Genomic DNA, 22475 nt, shown 5'->3' with positions numbered 1-22475 from the left:
GTAGCAAAGTACTTGGCATCTTTTTAACTGTCAAGGGGACAAGGCAGTAGAGTCCTTCACCAAATGAACAGTCAGCACAGAAGGGACTCATCCTTCTGTCTTTGCTCATTATGAAGACAAAGCTACATCTCTCCCTGCATCAGTCCTGCAGACATATGGGCCTACTCACTAGAAAAACCTCCCCTAGAAATATGTCATGAGTATCTCAAGCTTTACACTAGCAAATCTGTAGATTAAGACTTCTCTAAAATCACTAGTACAGCAGCTGGTAATCATGTTCACAGACTGATTTATTGTTTTTTAATTTGAATAAGAAGGTGTACATATTTATCAAGGGACACAATTCGACTATTTTCCAGAAGCATCTGATAGACAAGAATTTTCAGGTTTTGTCAGTCTTGAGTTTCTTCTGTCATCAGAAAACAACCCTTGCAAGTTCAAACAGAACCTGTGGAATGGCAAACACATTGATACGAATTTTTATTTGATTTAATAATCCTTAGAACAGCTTATACTGTAAACAACGTAATCTGAAAAATAATTATAGCTGCAATTCTAAAGTTACTTGCAAAGAACTGAAGACTAATCCCCTTATACAGTACATTACATTAATAAAATAATCCTAATTCTCAAATTGTGAAGCATATAAATTGCACCTGTTCCAACATTTTCAGTGTGACAGTGGGGAAAAAACCCACCACTACCAACCTCTATGGTGATGAGTATGACTATCATCCACTCGAGGCGCAGAGCGTGCTTTTCATTCAGGTGATTTCGCATTAGATCTGTCAGGTCCATGCAGTGCTGAAGCTTTTCATTCATTACCTGCAAGAGATTCCAAATGTATGGCAAATCTGGATTCTGTAAGGGGAATAAGACCACTACACAAAGGAACACAATCCACAGAAGGGCTTCACTGAGCAGAACCAGAAAGGTGTTGACACCTTTCTGCGAAAGAACAGAACAGAAAGTCCTGTAAGGCAACATGCACAAGCAACAGAAATTTCAATATAAATGAGCCTGTTATTTCAAGAAGTTCACAAAAATAATAGAAATTTAGATATGCATCTGCAGGTATTAAACTGCTTCTGGCTGATATCTACTCATGGAAACAGGCACAAGCAAAAGATGCAGCTTATTGGAATGCCTTGAAAGTGACTAAATATTTACGGTTGCTGTACCACCGGAAGAGGTAGTTTTAGTGCTTCTTACTCTGGTTCGGCAGTAAGCATCATGTCGTCCTTCAATGAACTGACCTGAATGATCATGTCAGTAAGAAGACTGCTTCACATCTGGTTTTTTTGACTTGTTTTCTTGCACGTGTTTCAGAAGAAGAATTAAATCTCCTCTTCTTACAACTACTTAAAGCCTAATTTAGTGGCTTGGGAAATACACAATCCATTAATGTGAGGCAGCGTTGTTAACCTGAACTGGATAGAAGATGTGAGTGGGTTACAAACGTGGAAAAGGGGATAGTATATAGGATCCTATTATTCTTTATTCAGTTTTTACAATTCAAACATTCATTCCTGGAGCAGTCTGTAACTGTGCTGAGCAAAGACAGCTGATCTGAGTGGAAAATTCTCCTAACAGTAAGACACCTACCTTAACTCTGCGATTAATGTTGAGGAACTGACAAGTCTTGTCATAGAGCTCTTCCAATTTTTCTCTATCCCAGTAGAAATCAGGAGTTATTAGCAGATCTGAACTCAGATTTATACGGTGTCTAAAAAGAATGGGTACTACTGTAGTTCAAACTTCCTTTTGGTGAATATAGGAGCAAATATTTACATAGCAGTTAAAAAAAAACAGAAAAAGTTTCCTGTAATTTTAAATAAAAAAAAAAGTATGAAAAGAATCTCCTTTCATCATAAAAATACAATAGTAGTCATTGTTTAAAATTGGTCACATCTGAAACTTTTATAAGAATACTGTACTGTGTAATACTTTTGAGCATAAATGACTTTTACCTGTGGCAGTGTTGCCTCCTCAACTCCTCACCTTCCTTGGCTTCTGCAGTTCGTCCTTGACTATGCTAGTAACTCACTGAAGCTGAAGTGGTACCCGAATGAAAGTTGCTGGGGAGCTCCTTAACAACTTGACTGTATCTCAGAACTCCCAAGTGTGACTAGTACTGCATGCTGGGTATGTAAGCACAGCACACCTTCCAGGACCAGGCTAAAGTTTCAACATTATAAAGGCTAAGACCTAAAATCTCCCACTTGCAACCTACTGCTCACATAAATCTTTGGACACTTAGAACATCACTGTTCATTACAGAACAGTCTTTCAAATAAGGATATAAAATCCAGTGTTTAAAACAGTAATCACTTTTTAAATTTACCTCTTCACTGATTTTTGAGTTTTGTGAAAAAGTTTATAATGCTCTGTGTTCTCAATGGCCAAACTTCACTTGAGAGGGGAAAAACCCCCAATAAATTTTTACAATGTAGCAGTGGTTTCTGACTAAGTTAAGGGAAGAACAGAACTCACAGAAAAGCTTTACTAACTCTAGTCTGTAGTTAACAGTTCTGCCTACCCCTGTCCTTCCTCCTGGTATCCTTTGCATACTCCAGTATCTACTGTAATTACTGGCGATGAGATGTGTTGCTGGACCTAGGGAGGGAAAAGGGTGCAGAATGTGGGCATTCACAATATGCTGCTTAATGTCCTAAGAGACACCACAGTGTGAGTGGTGAGCCAGTGGGTCCTCTGACCACCATAAACAGCACACACAGTCTCCAGCCAACAGAAGGTTGAAGGAATCCTCACCCACCCCACCATGTTTAGTGTGTATTCTGGTCTTTGGATCATGCACAACTTAATTTTTAAGTTCTGTGTAATACAGTGTCTTGGGTGTAACCAGGAAAGTTACCTTAATGCGAAGAGTTCTCCAATTTTCTGCATTACATCTGCATGAGACAGTTTTACCTTCCTTCGTGACTTTAGTATCTGCAAAGTAACAAGTTTTTTATTGTTGGATCAAGTAGCATGTACCAGCAGTTAAGAAGTATGGAGTTTTACAGCCTGATGTATGTATATGAGTTAAAATCTGGATGCATATCGTAATAAAAAATTAATGCCTATCACAATAACATTGGAGTTTTATTTGCTTAGTGCCTTACTTATCTAGCTTTATAAGAATATCACCATGCAACTGTTCAAACAGGTTTTTCAATAAATCATTGAGTACATCATCGGTACCTATACAAAATCCTGGGGTATTTTCTATGAATCATTTCCTGAACGAGATATCATTCGGTTTTTCTTCCTACTATTGTTATTTTTAAGCCATGACGGTGCTCTTTCACCTTGCCACTACTTAGCCTTTTTACAGTCTCTTTCCTTACAACAAATAAAAAAAAAAACCAATTATAGTTTCTCTTTTGAACTCTATTAATCTCATTTTATATGTGACATCATATGGGCTTTGTATTTTAATTAAGTCTCAGAAAAAACTCTTTTTAAGTCACTCAAACCTCTTCATTATATGCGAGTTAAAGCACATTACTTTCAGCGCAAGCTGCCAGACATTGTGTTTGGCCAGGTTTTTAAATGCTGCTTGTCCTGTTACGTGTACACATTCAACAGTAGCAGTGACAGTGGCGCAACATGGGAAACATTATTCCAGCAGATCCCCGCTCCCAACCCTTTAAAGACTGATGATTTCTTGTCCCACCACTGTGCAAGTGTTCTGAGCTTCTCAACATTGGCTTCATCAAATGCATTAAGCATTCAGTTGCTTTTCCCATATCCTCAGCTGTATCTGGACTGATCTTTTACAAAGCACATTAGAAAAGGAGAGGAGAGCTACAAACAAGACCTCACCTCGGGAATTGACTGGATAGATTCCACGAAGTTATCCAACAATGATTCCCAAATAGCCAGCTTTACTGCAACACAGAGGTGACAAAAGCAGAACACTGAGATGCAGATATGCTTTCAAGTAACTTTGAATCTGCTGACGTGCTGCTTCAAGACATGTTGATACATACGGACATTATTTGCAGCAAGCTACTGTTAGTATTATACAATCAATGCCTGTACATGTACAAACAAATCCAGGCTGGGCACGGACACAGCACTGCACACAGCGCAGCTCTTCTCCAAATGATCAGTTCAGATCCTGGAGAGTTTTTCCTTCAGCTCAAAAGTTACATGTTTGTTAAGTGCTCTCCTGTATGTTCAAAGCTTTTGCAAAGTACGTTCCAAGGAGGCTGGCGATAATGAGCCATCACGCTCACTTCATGTGGTGCCACTCAAAGAGTCTCTGCTGCATTTCTAGTGTCCTCCAGAACCCTCACTCTCCATTTGTCCAGTGTTTGATGCAGCATGCTCAAACCAAGTTGGCTTGCGTAGATACACCACCTGTACTTGCTGAAGTTCAGTTCAAACTTAACTCCCATTTTGTTTTTTGGTGAATACACTGTTCACTGAAGATGTTAACATCTATAGAAGCTGTTCAGCGCAGGCCATGGCAACATAAATTCTACTATGCCTCAGCTTGAGCCTGGAAAGATGTTTCTACAGGAAGATGATACAACTCAGGCCTTTGTTCTTTAGTCCACAGATTCCCAGACAAGAATAAGGTAGCAACAGATCAAACGTTAACCCTATTCACTCAGAAAAATTAATCAGGAATGATTTAATTGTCAAAATGAACTCCATTGTGGTAGTAATCAATATTATCATCTAGTCAGGACACTGATAGTAAATCCAATGCCAAGCATTTTTCACAATCATCTTTTGAACAGAGAGGCCTAATTCAAGCCAGTGACTTAACTGACATTTAATTTAGCCCCTGACAAAAAGCCAATAGGCATTTCAACTATCACCGATTATTTGACAGAGGCTGTTTTCCGCTGTGTCATGAATTTGACTTCAACTATACTTGCATCCTTTATTTTTATTGAACATTATTGAACTGTTTTCCTTCATGTGCATGTTTCACACTAACATAAACTGGTACCAATTATATCCCGGAAATAAATCACTTGCTCAGTTATGTGGCACTACTCTTCCATGCATTTGCTTTATGAATAGGAAAGCTATAGAGAACATAAGTTTTTTTCTCAGTAGCTTTTCCTTTGACAGTCAAGAACCATTTAGTTATGCTGTACTCCTTGATCAAGTGGCGTATCAGTTCAAAAATATGCATTCTGTGTTTAAAGGTGCACTTCCCAAACACTGCAAGAATCTTGTAATTTACCCTAAAAGCAGTAGGGGTGGACAGAACTGATGTCCTTTAAAGGTCTTTTCAAAGACAGCCTTACTGCTGCTAGATTGTACTGCCACTTTCTACCTCATTTGCAGTCTGAAGCAGCAGAGAGGGCATTTCCTCAAGCAGCAGCACTGCTGCTGAGCCTGGCTTCTTCCCAGTGCCCCTTGCTATCTCCTGCCATGGCTAGTAAGCCTGGAAAACACTATCTGTGGCTCTGGTCCACACCTGTATACCAGTACACCTCCCCAGCTGGGAATCACTGCTCTACATTACTTCTTCAGCTGACATCTTGCTTTTTCTGTTAGAGGAGATGATGTCAGGATTAATTACCTAAGATTATTGACAGGTTTCAAGTACTGAACTTTATGCTCATTGCTGTCCTAGAATAGTTCTCAAGGGTGGGGAACAGAATGTTCAGCGGAATGAGTATCTTCTGCAAAGTATGTTTCTTAATGTGCTTTGTTCATCTTTAAGGTGATTTCCATTGAATAATTCCAATTTATAGAAAACAAGGTAAAAACTTTGAAAATGAATCCTCCCACTGAATCACAATCAATCTTTGCAGTTTGCCTAAATCAGACACTGAGCCTTCTCCAATCTGTCACTGTACAGGTCCCACTTACAATGACATTTCACAAGATCTGTAGCATAGGCTGATATTACAAACAATATTAACTTACCAGAAAGGCAAAGGGCATTTGAAAAGGCAAATTTCTGCAGAACAACTTCATCACTATCCAGCTCAGAATTTAATAAGATTTCTCCTTTATGAAGCTTTGACTGACCTCTGTTAAAATAGGATTGAAACGTCTTCATTGACTAAGCCACCACCAAAGGAACACTTAAAGAACAATCAACAACGCAAGAAAGGTTGTTTGTTTATATAAAGTATGCCATATCTTTATGGATGTCATCCCCATCCTTGCGTTTTACTCACATTCAACCTGACAGTAACCAAAATAAATCACTAAAAATTAGTTACTCAGTCTAGTATCATGACCAGGTTTTCTAGGTTTAAATGAAACTGCAGCACGCTATGATGGTAACTACAGCATGACTATATACACAGTTAATTTAGAGTAAGCAGGATGCTGGCCTCTCTCTTGCTCTCAAGCTCCTGTATTATCTTTCTGTTTCTGTTTGCCTTTTCTTCTGCTACTTTTATGAATGTCGCTCCCTCCCTGCTATGATGTTACTTTCCCCAAAACCTCTATTTTGCATAGTGGGCCAGGAGCAAAGAAAAAGAGGCATGAGAGTCCTTCTATTTATCATGTCAACCTCACTATGAAACTTGCATTAACACAATGGAATATATCAGGAATCACAAATTACACAATTGGATAGTACATGCAGTTTTCAAATGGCCAGGAAGAAAAACCTGCCCTCATATCAGGTTACCTTAAATAAGATCAACCTCATTAGCTCAGCTCCTAGCGTTATAGTGTCCTGTCTACGAGATGTTTCTTGGTGCTGTTGGAAAGTGACAGAATTTATATAATCACTTACATAGAGAAATATTTCCATACAGATTATTTGCTCCTCATGATGAAAAAACACTATTTTACAAGGCAAGACAACTTGCCAGGTTTATTGTTCCACAGTATTCAAGTTATGGTTTTCCTAGGAAGTGAAGTGATGTGCTGAGTTACATCCTTTATATGGACCTAGAGGCCACTGAGGAAAAGCTTACACAGAGAATCCTCTTTAAAATCAGGCTTGTCTCAATAATCCTTATTTGTTTTTTTGGTTTGTTTTTTTTTTTTTTTTAAGGTACATAGTTTCTGTTTGGGACTGCTGTAGAATGTTCAGGTGTATGGGCAGGGAGCTTTGTAATTTACAAAATCTACTATATAACCAAGTCACAAAGGCCACTGCATAAATGCAAGTTTAGCAGTACGGCAAAATTTGTCAATTTGGACATACTGTTTTCTCCTTTCCTTATTTTAATCATTCGGGGTGGGGGTGGTGGTGGTGGGGTGGGGCGGGAGGGGAAAGAGTAAGAACACCTATATTCTTACTAGATGCTTTCATGCTTTCACTTGAATTTGTCTTAGGTGTCTATTAGCTTTTATATAAAGAGTGCCTGAAGATACTTACTCTCCTATTCTATAGTTCATCTCTTCATTCTCCCAGTAGACTAGTGCAACTTCGTACGGCTGGATTTCATGCTGTTCTAGTACTTGCATGATATTCTTCATCTATGAAAAAAAGACCACTGCATGCACAGGAACAGTTACCACGCACTATACTATCACTCTACAAAGATCTCGTGTCTAATAGGTTGATGATAACTCTTCATGCTGAAGTTATTTAAATAACAATTAATAGGTTTGCTAAGGAATTAAGTGATAATTAACAGTTTACTTCTGAAGCTATCTGTAGCTGCGTGGAAGAATTTGTGGCTATGAACACGGAATCTGTAAAGACTAAGATGTCATTTAACAATGAGCTGTTCAAGATTTTGGCAGATATCCTAAAGATTCATTCCCACACTCGGATAAGTACATCAGGTGGCTGTCTCTGCCGAAATTACTAGTTTGCTGATAAAATCAATAGTTTGGTTTCAGCTACCAGAGGTTGGGTTGTTTTACAGAAATCCTTTACTGCTACAGAAATCTGTAAAAATGCTTTCAACTGCCCACAATCAACCCTGTAAACAGTTAAATGTGCAATTTTACTTGGAGAAGTAATCTCATTGTCATTTTATTCTCAAGCACACTAAAACCTGATGCAGGAAGAAAGAACTCTTTTCCTTCACAAAACTTTCTCCTCTGACATCTGTCTTAGGATCCCTCATCCTTGTTTTTTTCTATGTGCTACAAGGCTCCTCTCATAAAAATCATTCTGCAATTAGCTCAAATTCTGAACCAAAAAATAAAAGCAGTCACCTACAGGTTTGTAAAGGCATTTAGTTACATAACAGTCAAAAAAACCCCTCACTACCACAATACACTTCTGATACATAAATTCTTTAAAGAGGTAAATCTTCTACTAAGTCATACCTGAAACACTGTCTTCAAAACAACAGATAATAGTTTACCTTTTAGTGCAAAACTGTATGCTAGTAAATTGTTCATGAAGTGTATTCTCCAGTTAAATACTCTAAAAAAAATCTGTTGGATCACCTGCAAGAAGGATTTTCTTCGCAGTGCTAGCTTTCTTACTTGCTTTCAAGAAATTTGGCTATACTGGCTATGTAAGACACGTTAACATTTTTCACTAACCCCCCTCCCCAACCCTACAGCTGCAACTGCTTGTTTCATAATCCTGAATTTAATATTAGTGTGACTAGTACCTGCCATATATTTCAAGTCTTGTGATAAAAAAGGGTATGAAAAATTGTTTTGATTTTTTAAGCAAGGAAGGGTCTGCTGTTAGACCAGTCAGTTTGGCCAACCAGCTATGCTGTGTCCAGGGACAGTTCAGCAATGCAAACCCCGCTAAAATAATGCCAGAGTTAATAGCCAAACCATAATGCAGCATGCCAAACTTCAAGAGTGTGTTCAATTGAACTGAGGTGCTCTAGCTGGCTTTGTGAAATCATTACTAATACAGTAGTAATTACGCTGTTAATAGACTAACATTCCCTTCCAGAACTACAACCAGCTCAGGCTTCCCAGGGCCAGTACAGAGCAAGATTTAACAAAGCTTTACAGACCGCAATCAATTCTGTGAAATTCATGTGTCTTGTAATATGCGTACTTCCAAAGTTCTCCCATTGCTCTGGATAACGAGAAATTGTATTTCAGTGGCAGCTTTCTTTTATCTAGTTAAAAGTAATACAAAGGCTTCCACTAACTTGAGTTTCTTCTAGGCCCAGCCTAATTTTACAGAAGGGACTACCTGTCACACAGCACACTTAATGAGAAGAGATGTTCTGGATTCACTAAATACAAACTCTTGCTATTACAGGCAATCACATCACACAATTTCCTTTTAAGAAAAAGATGAAACTCCACCTCAAAGCTAGTTTTGCTTTTTGCCTGTGTTATTTTTGGTGGGGAAGCTGTTGCTGTACAACCTCCCTATTCAGATATTTTAAAGCACTATTTTACATTTTGAATTTCTATTAATGATCAGTCTGTATCTGCTAGTTTAAAGTGTTTTTTCTTCTCCTAACAGTCATTCTGGAGTACTTTTAAAAAGCAAGTTTGTCCACTCACAGCAATTCTCTAAGTTTTGTTTTACTGAACTACTTTCAGTTTCTGTTCTACAGTTTGATTTTCTTTTTTGCTTCAGTTCATTAAAACATGTGCATAACACCTCTATTTGAGCAAGTCATTTGGAAGTTAAAACTTTGACTATGATTTCAACGAGCAGAAAACGGCAGTTTTCCTCCGCTTTTATAGATAAAGCTAGCAACGGACCAACTAAAGGTACTAGCACTGACAGGAAAAACGTGGTATCAAATTTTCAAAGGTACTTAAGCGTGTACAACAAACCAAGATTTTTTCAGAGTACTCCAGTGGTAGAGGTGCCCAGCTCACAAAAATCAACAGGAGTTAGTCAGCTAGTCTTCAGTAATACCTATGGATCAGTACTGTAGTTACGGCCATAGCATCCCAAGTGTGCTACAGGCAAGATTTGAAGGGAGAACTAGTATCTTTTTGTAGGCCAGCTGTCATACTGACCCGCCCCAAAACAGACAGGAAATGAGGAACATTTCAGGTCTGAAACAGAAAAAGCAAACTTGAATCCAGAAATTGTTCACATCTGGAAACAAATGTTCTGTGTTTTCATTTACTTTAATGAAAATCCTCCTGTGAACTCCTGTGAATCTTAGTATCATCTATTCAATAGACCATTTAATTTCACATATTCTGCCTACTGATAAGATTAAGACTTTTCCTCTTTGTATCTGGACTCCATTTTTATTTAACCACAGTACTAAAAATATATCACAAAACCTGTTAAATAACTATAAATATATTCATAAAAAAAGATATGCCTGTGGCATACCCCTCTTGGTCAGCAAAGAGCACCCAACTATCATAACAGGTTTGTCATTTCAATTATCAACACATTTTAGCAATTAAATCAATCAATATACATCTTTCTTCAGGAAAATTGCTAGCTGCTAGAAACACAAAGCATTAAAAAGTTGCTTACAAATCTTGCCTCTTGCAAAGTTCTGCAAACATAGGTTTTGAATAGTTTTGACTTGAATGGACTAGAACAGAATGATACTTTTTTCCTAACACATTTTCTGTTATATTAGTGCCTTTCAAACAACCGTTCACAGGTTGATTTTTCTGATCTACTTCCTCCAGATGTAGAGCTGCAAGAATTTTCTTATTGTCAATCTCACTAGATTAAGCTTTCAAATTCTTGGCCTTAAGTAGAAAATGTTACCCACTTTGTGTTACACATAATCTTTGCTCATTTTCTGCAGAAATTCAAGTTTCAAAGCTGATACATCAGCGACCCACACACTCAAGGGCAGCAGCAGGCAAGCACCTGCACTCCTTAGGAGAGGAATCGGTCCTTTTCTTTCACAGAATGATCCAGGCTCCCAAACAAAGCCCAAGCATGCCGAGCTTTGTGGGACTGATAAAACACCTGCTTACGAAGTTTTTGACAAACAGTTTTGCTTTACTTACACTCTTCTCTTCCACATTCCAAAACACAACAGCCCCTTCCCTGTGAATTCAAGGAAAAAACTGATGTGTAATCATACTGTTTTAAATGTATTTCAATGAAATTGTCAGATTGTACTGGGCAATTTTTGTCATTCTGAATCATGAAACTTAATACTATCTTTGCAAAAACAACATAATAGTTGTTTTTAAACAATACCTTAATTAAAAGAAAAACAAACCACAAGGTAAGTTATTTTTTAACTGTTGAAATAATTCTGATTTCCCCCCCACCAATCATTCTGATTGGGCAGTTATTCCTCCTCGAATTTCATGAGGTAATATAACGCAAATATCTAACAAGCTGCACTACTTCTTTCACACCATTGCTATTAACAAAATAACACTTTGGGCATGATTTATAGCTTACCTGAAAAAAAAAATTATGCCAGAATCATCACCTTTTGCAGAGTGCTCAGTACCAACCACCAAAACATTTGCAGCATCTAGTTTGAAATACATGAAAAAAATTGAATTAGTCAAACTTTTAAACATGATAGCTATTAAGCATATAATTCCAGTTTAACAGTTACATGCTAACATGTCAGTCAGTCCCAGATTTTATTTTTCTGATGAAAATGTTTTCAAGGGAACAACTACAATATGAAACTACACTGCTTCTCTGAAGTGTCACGCTCTAGACAGACTCAGCTACAATGCTGAACTTCACTGCAATCTTTCATTAATGAAATGTGAGTTTTGAAGAAAAAAAAAATACTTATGGGAAAACTGATGCAGGGCATAGTAAATAACCAGGAACAGAACACAGCAGTGGATGTGCAACCTGAGTGGACTGTGGAAGTTGCCCACAGGTGCAGTGATATTACCATTCAAATCTGCTTGCCCAGATCTCTCTCTTTTCTATATAGTAAGGGACTAATCTACACTCAAATTCTGCTGACTTTGCTTTCACAGAAACACGAAAGAGCACACCCTCAAGACAGGAGAGGGTACACCTGCATTTTCCTCCAGAACAGAAGCATGCTTTTGAAACAAATCTTCCAGCCACCATCATTTACCACACTTCTGATGTGTTAAACTGGATTTTTTTTTCCACTAAATTAAAATGAAAGAGGAGCTCAAAAAATGCACCTGTGGTACTCCAGCCACAAGGTTTTGTGTTTTTTTTCGAATTGTTACATTTGTTACATGCATTTATTACAAAGGACCAGACTTGTGCCAAGGTAGGGACAATGTCCCAAAACTTACAAAATGTGCATGATGGATTCTCAAAACAGGGTTTTGGTTTTTTTCCTACAGGTCTGCTCCACTGTTCTACTTGCTCATATAGACAAAGTTTTATAAGTCCTGATGTGGCTTTGACAAAAAAACATTACTTTCCAGCATTACTCATGTTGTTTCAGAACTAGTGGAAGATAGACCAGCAAAACTCCCTATCTTCTATTATAAAGTGAGACTCCGCAAACAGGAATTTGCAGGGCCTAACACCTAAGCCTTGAAAAGTTCAACCTCTTTGCAGAACGATCACAGGTCAAGTGACAAGGCATCAAATTCAGCCCATGTACAAATTCCACCCTCTGCTTTACTGCTCAAGCCATACAGGCCAGGTAGACTGAGGCCGCAGCGAAAGATGCCTAAATATTGCATGCTCTTTTGCCAATACCTGAACTGAGACCACACACTTGGTCTGCATGAACTCTTTTAAAGACTTCTCTTCCACTCGCTGTTCCAGTTCAGAAACGCATCATTTGATGAATCAATAGAGCAAGTTTTGGGTGTGGAGTTTGAGTTCACCATGGATTTGCCTGCGTTTTCTCATTTGCCTTTTCAAATATCACCCTTATCTATTTATCCACTCAAGATGAAACACAATTGAAGAGAATTTGGTCCATTTTGGTCCATTCTAAGCGGAGGTACAGGATCTGCCTCCAAAATGTCTTTAAAGAGGTTGAAAACAAGAATAATGCTTAAGAAGAACACTACAAAGCAACAAATCCACACAATAATTGCTAATTTGGATTTCTGTGTGATAATATTTTTTTATTTTCCAAGATTCAGTGTTTGAGCTGCTAACCAACCAGTCCTACACACACAAGCCAACTACCACAACACATCAGATCTGCTGGCATAATCCAACATCCTTTCACCATTACTTCCTCCAAACTTTTGATAAATAGAGTACCTATTGTGAGAAGTCAAAAACCACACCATGAAGAAATGAAAAAACTGTCAAACCCACACTCCCAGGGTAAAATACCAGCAACAGCAACATTTGCCTTACAGTAATTCACAGTCATACTAGGGATTGTACGAAGTTTCTAACCCAAAGCTGTGAAACCACTGTTGGTTTTAATACAAAGGAACATGAAGCCTATATGCTAAAGCCCCTTGTCTTTTTGCCATGTTCAACTTTCTGAGCAAGACGATCTTGGTAAATCTTGTCTTTGAAAGAGACCCACTAGAGCATTCTTGCACTTGGATTATTAAGAGTTTGAGAGACAGCCAGATATTTGATAACCTCTACTGAAGTGCCCATAAACACTACCTGTCATTCTCTTGGTTTCATATAATCTGTTTATTTAAAAAAAAAAAAAAAAAAGATTCTACTGCCAACATATGAAAATCACAGCTGTTCTAGGGCATAAGGTTCCTTAGGCTATAAAAAGCTCCATTTGTTTTTCTCTTGTATTATATATACTTCAACTAGTTCCAAGCCATACTTTCCTAAGTCTTCAGGGATACTCTGAGCAGAAATCAGAACCAATTATTTTGCTGAAGCCTAGCTAAGTGAAGCATTCAACAATTGCTAGGATATATTTGACTCAGTAAAAAAACCCAACAAAACAACCAAAACCCAAACAAACTATCAACTGCATTCTCTTTACTAGAACTAAGCATTTATGTGTATATCTTTTCCATTTCACTTAGTCAGCAAGATTCTCTCTCGCATGCCTTCCCCTCCAACCCTCAGTGATTTACATTAATAGAACTGTGGGTATGGAAAGAAGATGCAACTTCAAATTACAAAATTTTTTTGACAGCTGAAGCACTACGGTGTCACATTACTGGAAGATTAATTAAAATAAAGAAAACTTTCAAAATCTTTTCAGTTAGCAAATTTCCATAGAAATTCTTTGTACCAGAAAAATTTCCAAATTTATTTTCCTGCATGCATCTAATTTTTCAATAACTCTAGTGTAATACTAATTTTGAGAAAAATTATCATAAGATTAACAGCAAGTGCTGGTTATACTGCTATTCTGTAAGGTTTAGTTATTTTTTTTTAGGCAAATGGAATTTTTAAGCAAAGCAATATTTTTATAGGCAGTATGATATATTCCTCGGTATTAGCAGAATAAGAATACACAGTTATAAAAATTATATCCTCATCCATATTTAATTTCCCAAGGTATAACATTACTTTTAATATGTTTCAAAAATCTACCTCTAGGCAAACTTGTTATTTCAACATATCCATGTGAAGTCAGGTCATGACACAGATTACCAAGATGATATTCATCTGCTGTTGCAAAGGCTGTGCACTGCATCAGATTCTGCACCAAAGGAATAAAGATTTGAGTTAGGGCAAGGCTGAAGCAAGATGTCTGTAAACAACTGTTTGCCTCAAATTTATCACGTGAGTGACATTTTTAATTTATTAACTCTTTTCCACAGTATCATTGCCATGCTGTCCACCTAGTGCACAAATACTAATGAGATTACTTGCTCCCTGTTAAGTGGCAAAGCAAATCACAGACTGTGATCAAACCAGGTGACATGAACAAGTCACACCAAAAACTTCGTTACAGAGCCACAAAGTGAACCTTTCTTCCCCGAGTGCCAACCAAATGCTTTAACAGTAGAGCTACACTTGCTACTCCTGTCCCATCCTACAGCTTATGCCATACTTGGCTGACCACTGAAATAAAAAACAAGATACCCCCAAAATCAGCTTTAATTTTACAGACAAATGGGTGTTCAACTATCCTAGCTTGTTTATCAAGCAGAAGCTCCAACTGCAATCATGATGTTCTTCCATGCACAAAGCTCACTGCCCAGCTAACTCCCAGGGTATGAGCTGCTGCAACACTGCAGCACAAAGTCATGAATCTCCTGGGCCAGTTGTAGGTGCTGCAGATCTACAATGTCCCCGCCTTGAGCTGAATCTTGCACTAACAACATAGTCTCAACTGGCACCACAGTCCAACAACAGCCAGTTTCCCTCAATATTCCACAGCCTTAAATAACTAAAATGCCATATTCAAACAAGTAACTGGAAAAATGATGCTAACTTGCAACAAGACTGACTCATGCATGGCAAAGAAATCAGAAGTCATCCGTGCAAAGATTTTCTTGATTAATCAAACAAATCACAAGAAACCGATTTACAAATTCCACTAATTTTAAGTGGATTTCTTTGTTCTGATACTGTGTATGTCCCATGATGATGTTTTTCAGTACAATGTAGTGGAAGATATCCAGAAAGCAATGTGTCTCATTGTGGATCAGTCACTTCCCAGCTTTTTGTAACTAATACAAATGGGGATGTAACTAACAACAAATGAACAAAAGAACAGTACTCATCTGCAAGCATTTATACCCACAATACACTTCAACTTAAAATCCAAGTTGTATTCTCACAGCACTCCTGCAGCATCAAACAGCAAGGCTTAAAAAGGTGTTGTACTCCTTGGGAGGCCTGTTACCAGTCATCACATTCACAACCACACATTTAAACTTCTTTTTTAATGTTAATATTCTGTTACCACTTCCAAAGCTTTGCTTACACATCATCTTAATCCAGTAATCGCTAACAGAAAATATGTTTTAAAATTACAATATTCATTGTAATTTTATAGGCCTATTTCCATGACTGTACTGTGAGGCTGAGTTAACAGGGGAACAGAACTGTTTTCAGTTCCCTCGCTGCAATACCTTTGAAAAGTTGCAATATCACAATTTTGTCTGTATAAATCCATTTTCAATCTCTAAACTGCAATGTGAATTATATATTTCAGATTCTCCCAGACAGCTCTGGTTACTAGAAGTATACATGTCCTGCCATGAAACCCTTCTGTCAAGAATTAAGGGCGCAAACTCTTATCTAGCTAGTGTATAATCTGAAAATATCTATCTTGCTCTATGCTTCCCATAGTTTATTACTTGTGCTATTGGCTATTGTTCACTCCAAAGCAGGTACACTAAAGGACAGACCTTATGGCTGCAATTTTAGTTTCAATGTAAAGATGACACTGAGTTAGAACCAGAAGTTTTCTGCTAGACTACATGCCCGAAATAGCATTTTGGATATGCACTAGTTTGTTTGGTTTGGGGTGGGGTTTTTTTTTGTTTGGTTTTTCACACTGTACTGTTTTACTTGTACTTTTAATAAAATCTCCAATGTTACCCATCAGATGAATTGGGTGTAATTTGAGGTTAAGATATCTAAAATACATGTGCCCACAGGCATGCTAGATACCTAAGCTTCCATGATAGCTGGAGAAGATAGAGCCAGGAAGTCTATACTGTAACGAGTGATTCAGCTAATCCTAAAATAGACCTGCTTACTGGCTGATTAACCTTAATGCCATGCTTTCACCTGCACATTTCAAAAAACCAGAATACAAAATCTGTACTGGCGCTAGAAAGAAACTCACCACCCTCCTCCTCTCTGCCTACAGCTGGGGCTTCATTGAGATTCTATTCAGAGCACCGCAACAGCTATCCTTAGGAGTAGCTATCCCAAGTACCTTAAGAACTCCTTTTCTGTACCATCACACCCCCAACAACTGTACAGGCTCATGGAACCATCATTCTCCTTACCTCATCCCTTCCACTTTAAGCATACACAATTTTATAGAAAGAAAACCTGTAGGATGAGCGTAAATCCTGATATCACCATAGGAATTAGTCTTTATCTTAAGTGTAGTAAATACTATATCTTTACTTGAATTTCAAGCTCTTTCTATACTATATGTCTGTAGCATTAAAAATTAGCTCTGAGGCTTTTCAGGCCATCAGACCTTACGATTTTAAGTAAGCTGAGTAGTGGTACTCACTGTCAGACTGACTAAACCAGTTAACTGCTTTCAAGTAACTCCTCCACCTATCCTGAAAAACTGGTCTTACCACCATTTATCACTGCTGGGGCTCAGCACTCTGCCTGTAAACAACACATGAAGACCAGGAGTGAGGAAGACCTCATTCACAGACTGTTCTGCAAAAGAAAGGCGTCAGCTGTCAGGCCCTCCCAGACAGAAAACACCAGAGATCCTCGGGGTTCATCTAACCGAGAACCTTTGGAGCAGGTCTAGGAGCTAACGTTCCAAGGGGCAGAGCGGTAAGGCGAAGAGGCAGCAGCCTGCCCCTGGGTACCTGCCCTGGCAATAAGCCCTACGTTACTGCAGGGTTCTTGGCTGCCTCCACACGTGCGCAGAAAGGCAAGAGCAGCTTTTTTGTGACACCAGGATTTAGAGAAAACTGACTGTGTGGTGAAAAAACCCCTCAAGAACCCTCCATTTGTGCTACTTCTATTAGTCATCTTGCAGAAATCAGCCACATCTGTAAGTTCTTTCTCTATACATATCTATAATGAAGTACACAAACAGGTAAAAAAATATGTTTATTCCAAAATACTGTCAGCCTGTGGTCAAAGTGACAGTCTGTCTGTACCCCTGCAGATAGGGCTGTATCTCTGACCAAACCATAAGGGGTTTATTCAAAAATATCTTTCTGTTATGTCTGAATTTATGTGATTTCTGGCACAGCATTTTGCCCTGTGGAAGCTTCCCCAGAAAGCATATTATTATTTCAGTGTATCAGCAAGTATTTTCTCCATTTCTTCACAATGGAAGAAAGTAAAAATAGAAGTGCATATTACTTGCATACATATATATGAAAATGTCAAACAAAGAAAGTACTTGTATTCTATGCTGCCACTTAAAAGCCTCGAGAATCTGAGAAAATTGTCACTTCAATTCACCCAACAACAAAAAGAGGAAATTTCTGAATGTAAATGTCATAGTATGAATAACAAACTTGAAACATTACATCATGTTTCAGGACTAATATTATTCACTTTCTTTTTTCAAAGCAATGGGAAAATACAAGTGGGAACTAAACTGTCTATAATGAAGTCTTTATGTTACATTAAAGCATATCCCTGGTCATCATACGAAATATTAAACAGAAGCATAGATAATGAGAAGGCAAGCATTAAAACTTCAGTTTCTGCGCTCACGTTCAGTACATCATGTAATATGACATATTGTGCAATGTGGAAACTATTTCTGAAAGCACAATACTTGTTGCAGTCTCATCTATAATACTATTTTATTAACAATACCCTGGAACTCAGCTGTTTTTGCAGCTTGAGGCCAACAGCAACACTTCTTACACCAGGATTTTCCTTGGAGATTTTCCTTGGAGATCTTGTATTCAAATGATCTTGGGTATTGAGGCTTGCAAAGAACTATCTTAGGGAGAAACAGCCACAAATGCACTGTTCCACTTACTTGTACCCAAAACAGTTTGTTGCTGCAGATACTCTGTATACCTAGGAGTCTGGAGATCAAGGTGCTATTTCTACACATGGACTAATTTTCCTCAAGGAACACTGGCTACATCTGCACCTCTGTTTCCCATCTGAAACTTAATCTGAATGTGAACTTAAACTATTTACTTTCATCATCATTTCTGTTCGAGTGAAGCCTTAAAACTGGGTAAATTGGACAAGCAAGGATACCTAGGGCAACTTAAATTATTCTGAAAGCTAGACTTTGTTTCTCAATATTAAAAGTGAGAAGCACTGTGACAGCACTGGTTAAAAATTATTTTTCATGGACTTCATCTTCTCTCTTTAATAACTACTTATCTTCCCTCCAGTTTTGTTTACACATTGACATTAAATCTCTATTTTATCTTGAAAATACCAGACACACTAGTTTCTACCAAGCTTGTTTCTGTCTGCAGCATTCCAACACTAGGGTAAATAATTAAATCCTCCATCACTAAATAAACATGTTCATTTTACTAAAACGTTACTCTAAACCCAAATTTGAATCTAAATTAAATTGATGAAGTTCCCTTAACGTTATACAGACTATAAATTTTATACTTTACCTCCATGTCTGATGGTAGTGGCTGGTTAGCTCTGGATGGCTGCTTGGTCCTTGGTGCCTTTGGTGGCCTCTTAACTGGCTGGTTACTGTGTTTTGGAATAATTTTTCCAGCTGATACAACCGAGTAAAATCTTGATGATATGTTGCTAAATTTTTTAATATGCTCTGCATTGAGCTTGTAGTTTTCCGTTATGGCCACACCAAAATGTTTCCAGGATGGAAAAAAACCCTCCCCACTCTGATAATAAACATTTTTTCCCAAAGCTGATCCATTTCCTTGGAGCAACTGCCAATTCTTGATTTGTACACATCGACTTGTCAAATAAGGGGAAGTGCTTCTCACAGCATACACATTCCAAGATTTTGCTGTTCTGTGAGCTGTTCCGTCAACTTCATTATTCTGCTTCAATAGCAGATGTCCAGTTTTCTTAAAGGTTTGGCATTGGCATACTGTTGTTAAAGTGTGGAAAGATCTAGCTGGAAAGTGCAGAAGTTTCAGTCTCATAGCTTCCCTCAGACCTGTATTTAAAACAAACAAAATCACCCATCAACCTTTTGGAAAAAATGAAAAACAGCATTATTTTTCCCTTATCTAAAAGGTCAGCCATACTCCTTCTGCACGTGTTAGTACTCCTAAGCACATACATATTGGTGGGATTAAAGAGCTTTTTTTCAATGCTGTGGAAATAGTCTAATTAAAATCAATACACAGTATTGAGCTGCGTGCTTGCAACACATGGTGAAAAAATAGAATTGGCTGCTACATCAATATATAAACAGGCATCTTTCTGTTGCTCAGTCTGCGTAGCTGTCTGCACTCCCAGTAACTCTGCCGACAAAATTACTCATGAGCAAGCACACACCTTAAAGAGGACATCACATTCTGTGAATCATTAGTTTATACGTAACAAAACCAACAATTAGATTACTGTGTGGTTATATGGGAATGTCACCTATGGAACACACACACTGATCAACATCAGCTCATAGTGCCTTATCATAAACGGCCAAGCATGGATCCAGCTCCATTCATCTGTCTCGACTAGAGTGAGAGCCGAGTCAATCAGGTTACGGTCTCGATCCTGCTAGTATACACTGGTGCAACAGGGACCTGGCTTGCAGATCTACCCATGCTGACAGAAACGCGACAGTGTCCTTACTCTGTTATTCCAGACTAAGAGTAGGTTTATTATATTTACACTACATTGCATGAGCTGATCAAATAAACTTAGTATCCACAGGCCACAGACTGAACACCTCAGTGGCTGTTTCACTTGCTGAAAAATCACAGTGTCAAATCCCTGCCCCCACCAGCTTTTATTAGCCAAGAACATTTCCCTTGTGACATAAAATCCATCTTCAGCAAGTTATTAATAAAAAAAGTCATTAAGTTGTGTAGTTTGAAAAAACTGCCGGTTTCAGATCATTTTTCAAAACTGTGTAAAGAAAGATCTTCAATACTACCCATACACTACCTAACGTAATAGTTCAAACAAGGATTTCCTTAAGAACAAATCATTGTGTGCTGACTGGAACAAGCCCTCCATCCTGACAAGGGTACCTAGATGCTAGCACAATATACACTTAACTTGAAAAAACCCCAAATCTCACCCTGACATAACTTAACGGAAGGGTAGTACACTAACTCTGGTGAACGATATACAATTCTAAAAAAAAATAATATAAATAAATAAATATATAAACCACCTTTAGGCTATCACAGAGTAATTAACATCTGTCATAATTTTATATACTCTTCACTTGTAGCTTTTTGCCAATTTAGTAAGCCTCTTATTTGCATACTTATTAAAATAAGCTGTTGCTTTTATTTTAAACTTGTCCTGTATTTAAAAAGCAACCCAAAAGACTCTGCCTGGGACAAGGTGCTGTTTTTAAAGGGCCTGTTACACCTGGATAATAGAGAGAGCTGGCAAACTCAGCAAATACAACCCAAGGTGGTGGAAATCCAGGACGAGGCAGTAAGTCTCTGGTGGTGCAGGGTAACTAGCAGAAAGAGACTGACAAATGCCAGGTAGATCCATACTTTCCCAGCCAACAAAACCTTGTGTCAAATCACAGCGATCCCAGGGGCGATTTTTCGACAGCACAGGCTAGTAACAAGGAAGCAGTGATCATACATAACGAATCCCATCGAGGAGCCCCAACGCCACATTTGCAGCAGCAGAGGCACCCAGCCAGCTAGTGCGGAACCGAGCAAGCCAGGAAACAAGCAGGACAAAGCGCTACCACAGGGCAGCGGGCGCCATCTCCGAGCAGCAGCCACAAATCTGCACTTGACTTTCCAACGTCCCTTTAATACAAGACACACTTTATTCACGCCCGTTGCCTTTCAAGGCCGGGAGCCCAAGCTTACTGCGGCAGAGCCAGCAAGATGGACAAATAAGCCGGGCCCGCTCCACGGCGGACAGACCGGCCCGGCCCAGCCCAGCCCAGCCCCGCCAGGTGCTGCGGACCCCGCAGCGGCGAGACACCCGGGCCTCATCTGCCGCCGCCAGCCGGGCGCTGCTCTCCTGCGCCTCGCCGCCGGCACGCTCGGCTCCGTCCCTGCCCCCACCCGGCGGCGGCGGGCCCCTCACCGCCCCCGGCGGTATGCGCGGAGGAAAGGCAGCGGCCTCGCTCCCATTGGCTGCCAGCCGGGGAGGCGGGAAGGAGGCGGCCGGGCAGCCAATCGGGAGGAGAAGGCGTCTCGCCTCCGCAGGAAGAGCGAGGCCGGCCCCGCCCCTGCCCCAGGCGGCGGCCGAAGTGCTCAGGCCCCGCCGCGCCGTGCGGCTCCCGGGCGCCCCTAGCGGGCGCGGAGAGGCACCACCCGCTAGGCCGAGCGTCACCCCGCGGGGGGCCCGGCCCACCCTGTTCCGTAACGCTCGGCTTCCGCCGCTGCTGCGCCACCGCCGAGCCCTCCTCAGCGGAGCGGCCGCGCGGCTGCGGCGCCACAGTACCCGAGTACGGGGCGAGGTAGGCAGGAGAGCGGCCCGGCAGCCGGCCTCAGCCCTGGCCCCGGAAGGGGCATTGCGGGGGCGAGGGAGGGGACGGGGCAGAAAACCACCGGCCGCCCTCCCGCGGGTAGGGTCTCCTCAGCCCCGAAACCGCCTCCCCTCGCTCGCCCTACGGCCGTGCCCGTGGGGCCCTCCCACCCGCGGCAGGATCGGAGTCCGCGGGTGGGGCGGGCGAGACCGCCCCTAGTCGCCACGGCCCCCTGCGGGCGCTGCGGCGGGCCCAGCCCGCAGGCGTCCACGCCGTCGCCCTCCGCCGCTCCGGGGGGCGCCGGCAGGGGCCACGCCACCCCCTGGCCCAGCACGAGCTCCCACCGGCGGCGGGAACCCGCCAAGGGCAGCCGCGCCGCCGTCCCGCCCCTCCCCACGGCGCCCGCCCGCCGCCGCCGCGGGAGGGGCGAGGCGGTTCCCGCCGCGCGCCAGCACTGACCTGGGGGAGGGGGCGAGCCGCTCTCCGCCGCGCGAGCCGCGGCCCCGCCCACCGCCCGCCGAGCTCCGCCAGGGCGCGCGGGCCGCCAGGCCCCGC

General features: G+C 40.4%; 1 protein-coding gene across 5 annotated transcripts; it reads right to left on the bottom strand.

Annotated features, from left to right (window-relative positions):
* Window positions 1-272: 272 nt before the first annotated feature.
* On the bottom strand, window positions 273-22448 carry RMND1 (required for meiotic nuclear division 1 homolog). Of its 5 annotated transcripts, none has more exons than XM_037390914.1 (12): window positions 22380-22448; window positions 18940-19457; window positions 14264-14372; window positions 11228-11303; window positions 10822-10861; window positions 7319-7419; window positions 5902-6008; window positions 3829-3893; window positions 2876-2952; window positions 1606-1726; window positions 709-825; window positions 273-448 (listed from the first exon to the last, which is right to left on the bottom strand). In XM_037390914.1, exons 2-12 carry the CDS (start codon window positions 19441-19443, stop codon window positions 416-418), a joined length of 1350 nt encoding a protein of 449 aa, XP_037246811.1. In that variant the 5' UTR covers window positions 19444-19457; window positions 22380-22448; the 3' UTR covers window positions 273-415. The 5 variants fall into 5 exon arrangements, 3 of the variants coding, with proteins under 3 accessions (XP_037246811.1, XP_037246814.1, XP_037246812.1); XR_005104762.1 differs by lacking the exon at window positions 273-448 and adding an exon at window positions 1257-1430 and having other exon boundaries at window positions 729-825; XR_005104764.1 differs by lacking the exons at window positions 273-448; window positions 709-825 and adding an exon at window positions 1971-2616 and having other exon boundaries at window positions 1612-1726.
* Between the last annotated feature and the right edge of the window lie 27 nt (window positions 22449-22475).

This window comes from Falco rusticolus, chromosome 6 (genome assembly GCF_015220075.1).
Source record: "Falco rusticolus isolate bFalRus1 chromosome 6, bFalRus1.pri, whole genome shotgun sequence".
Lineage (NCBI taxonomy): Eukaryota > Metazoa > Chordata > Aves > Falconiformes > Falconidae > Falco > Falco rusticolus.
Note: the sequence above shows the minus strand (reverse complement) of the source record. Positions and strands in the feature narration are given on the sequence as shown.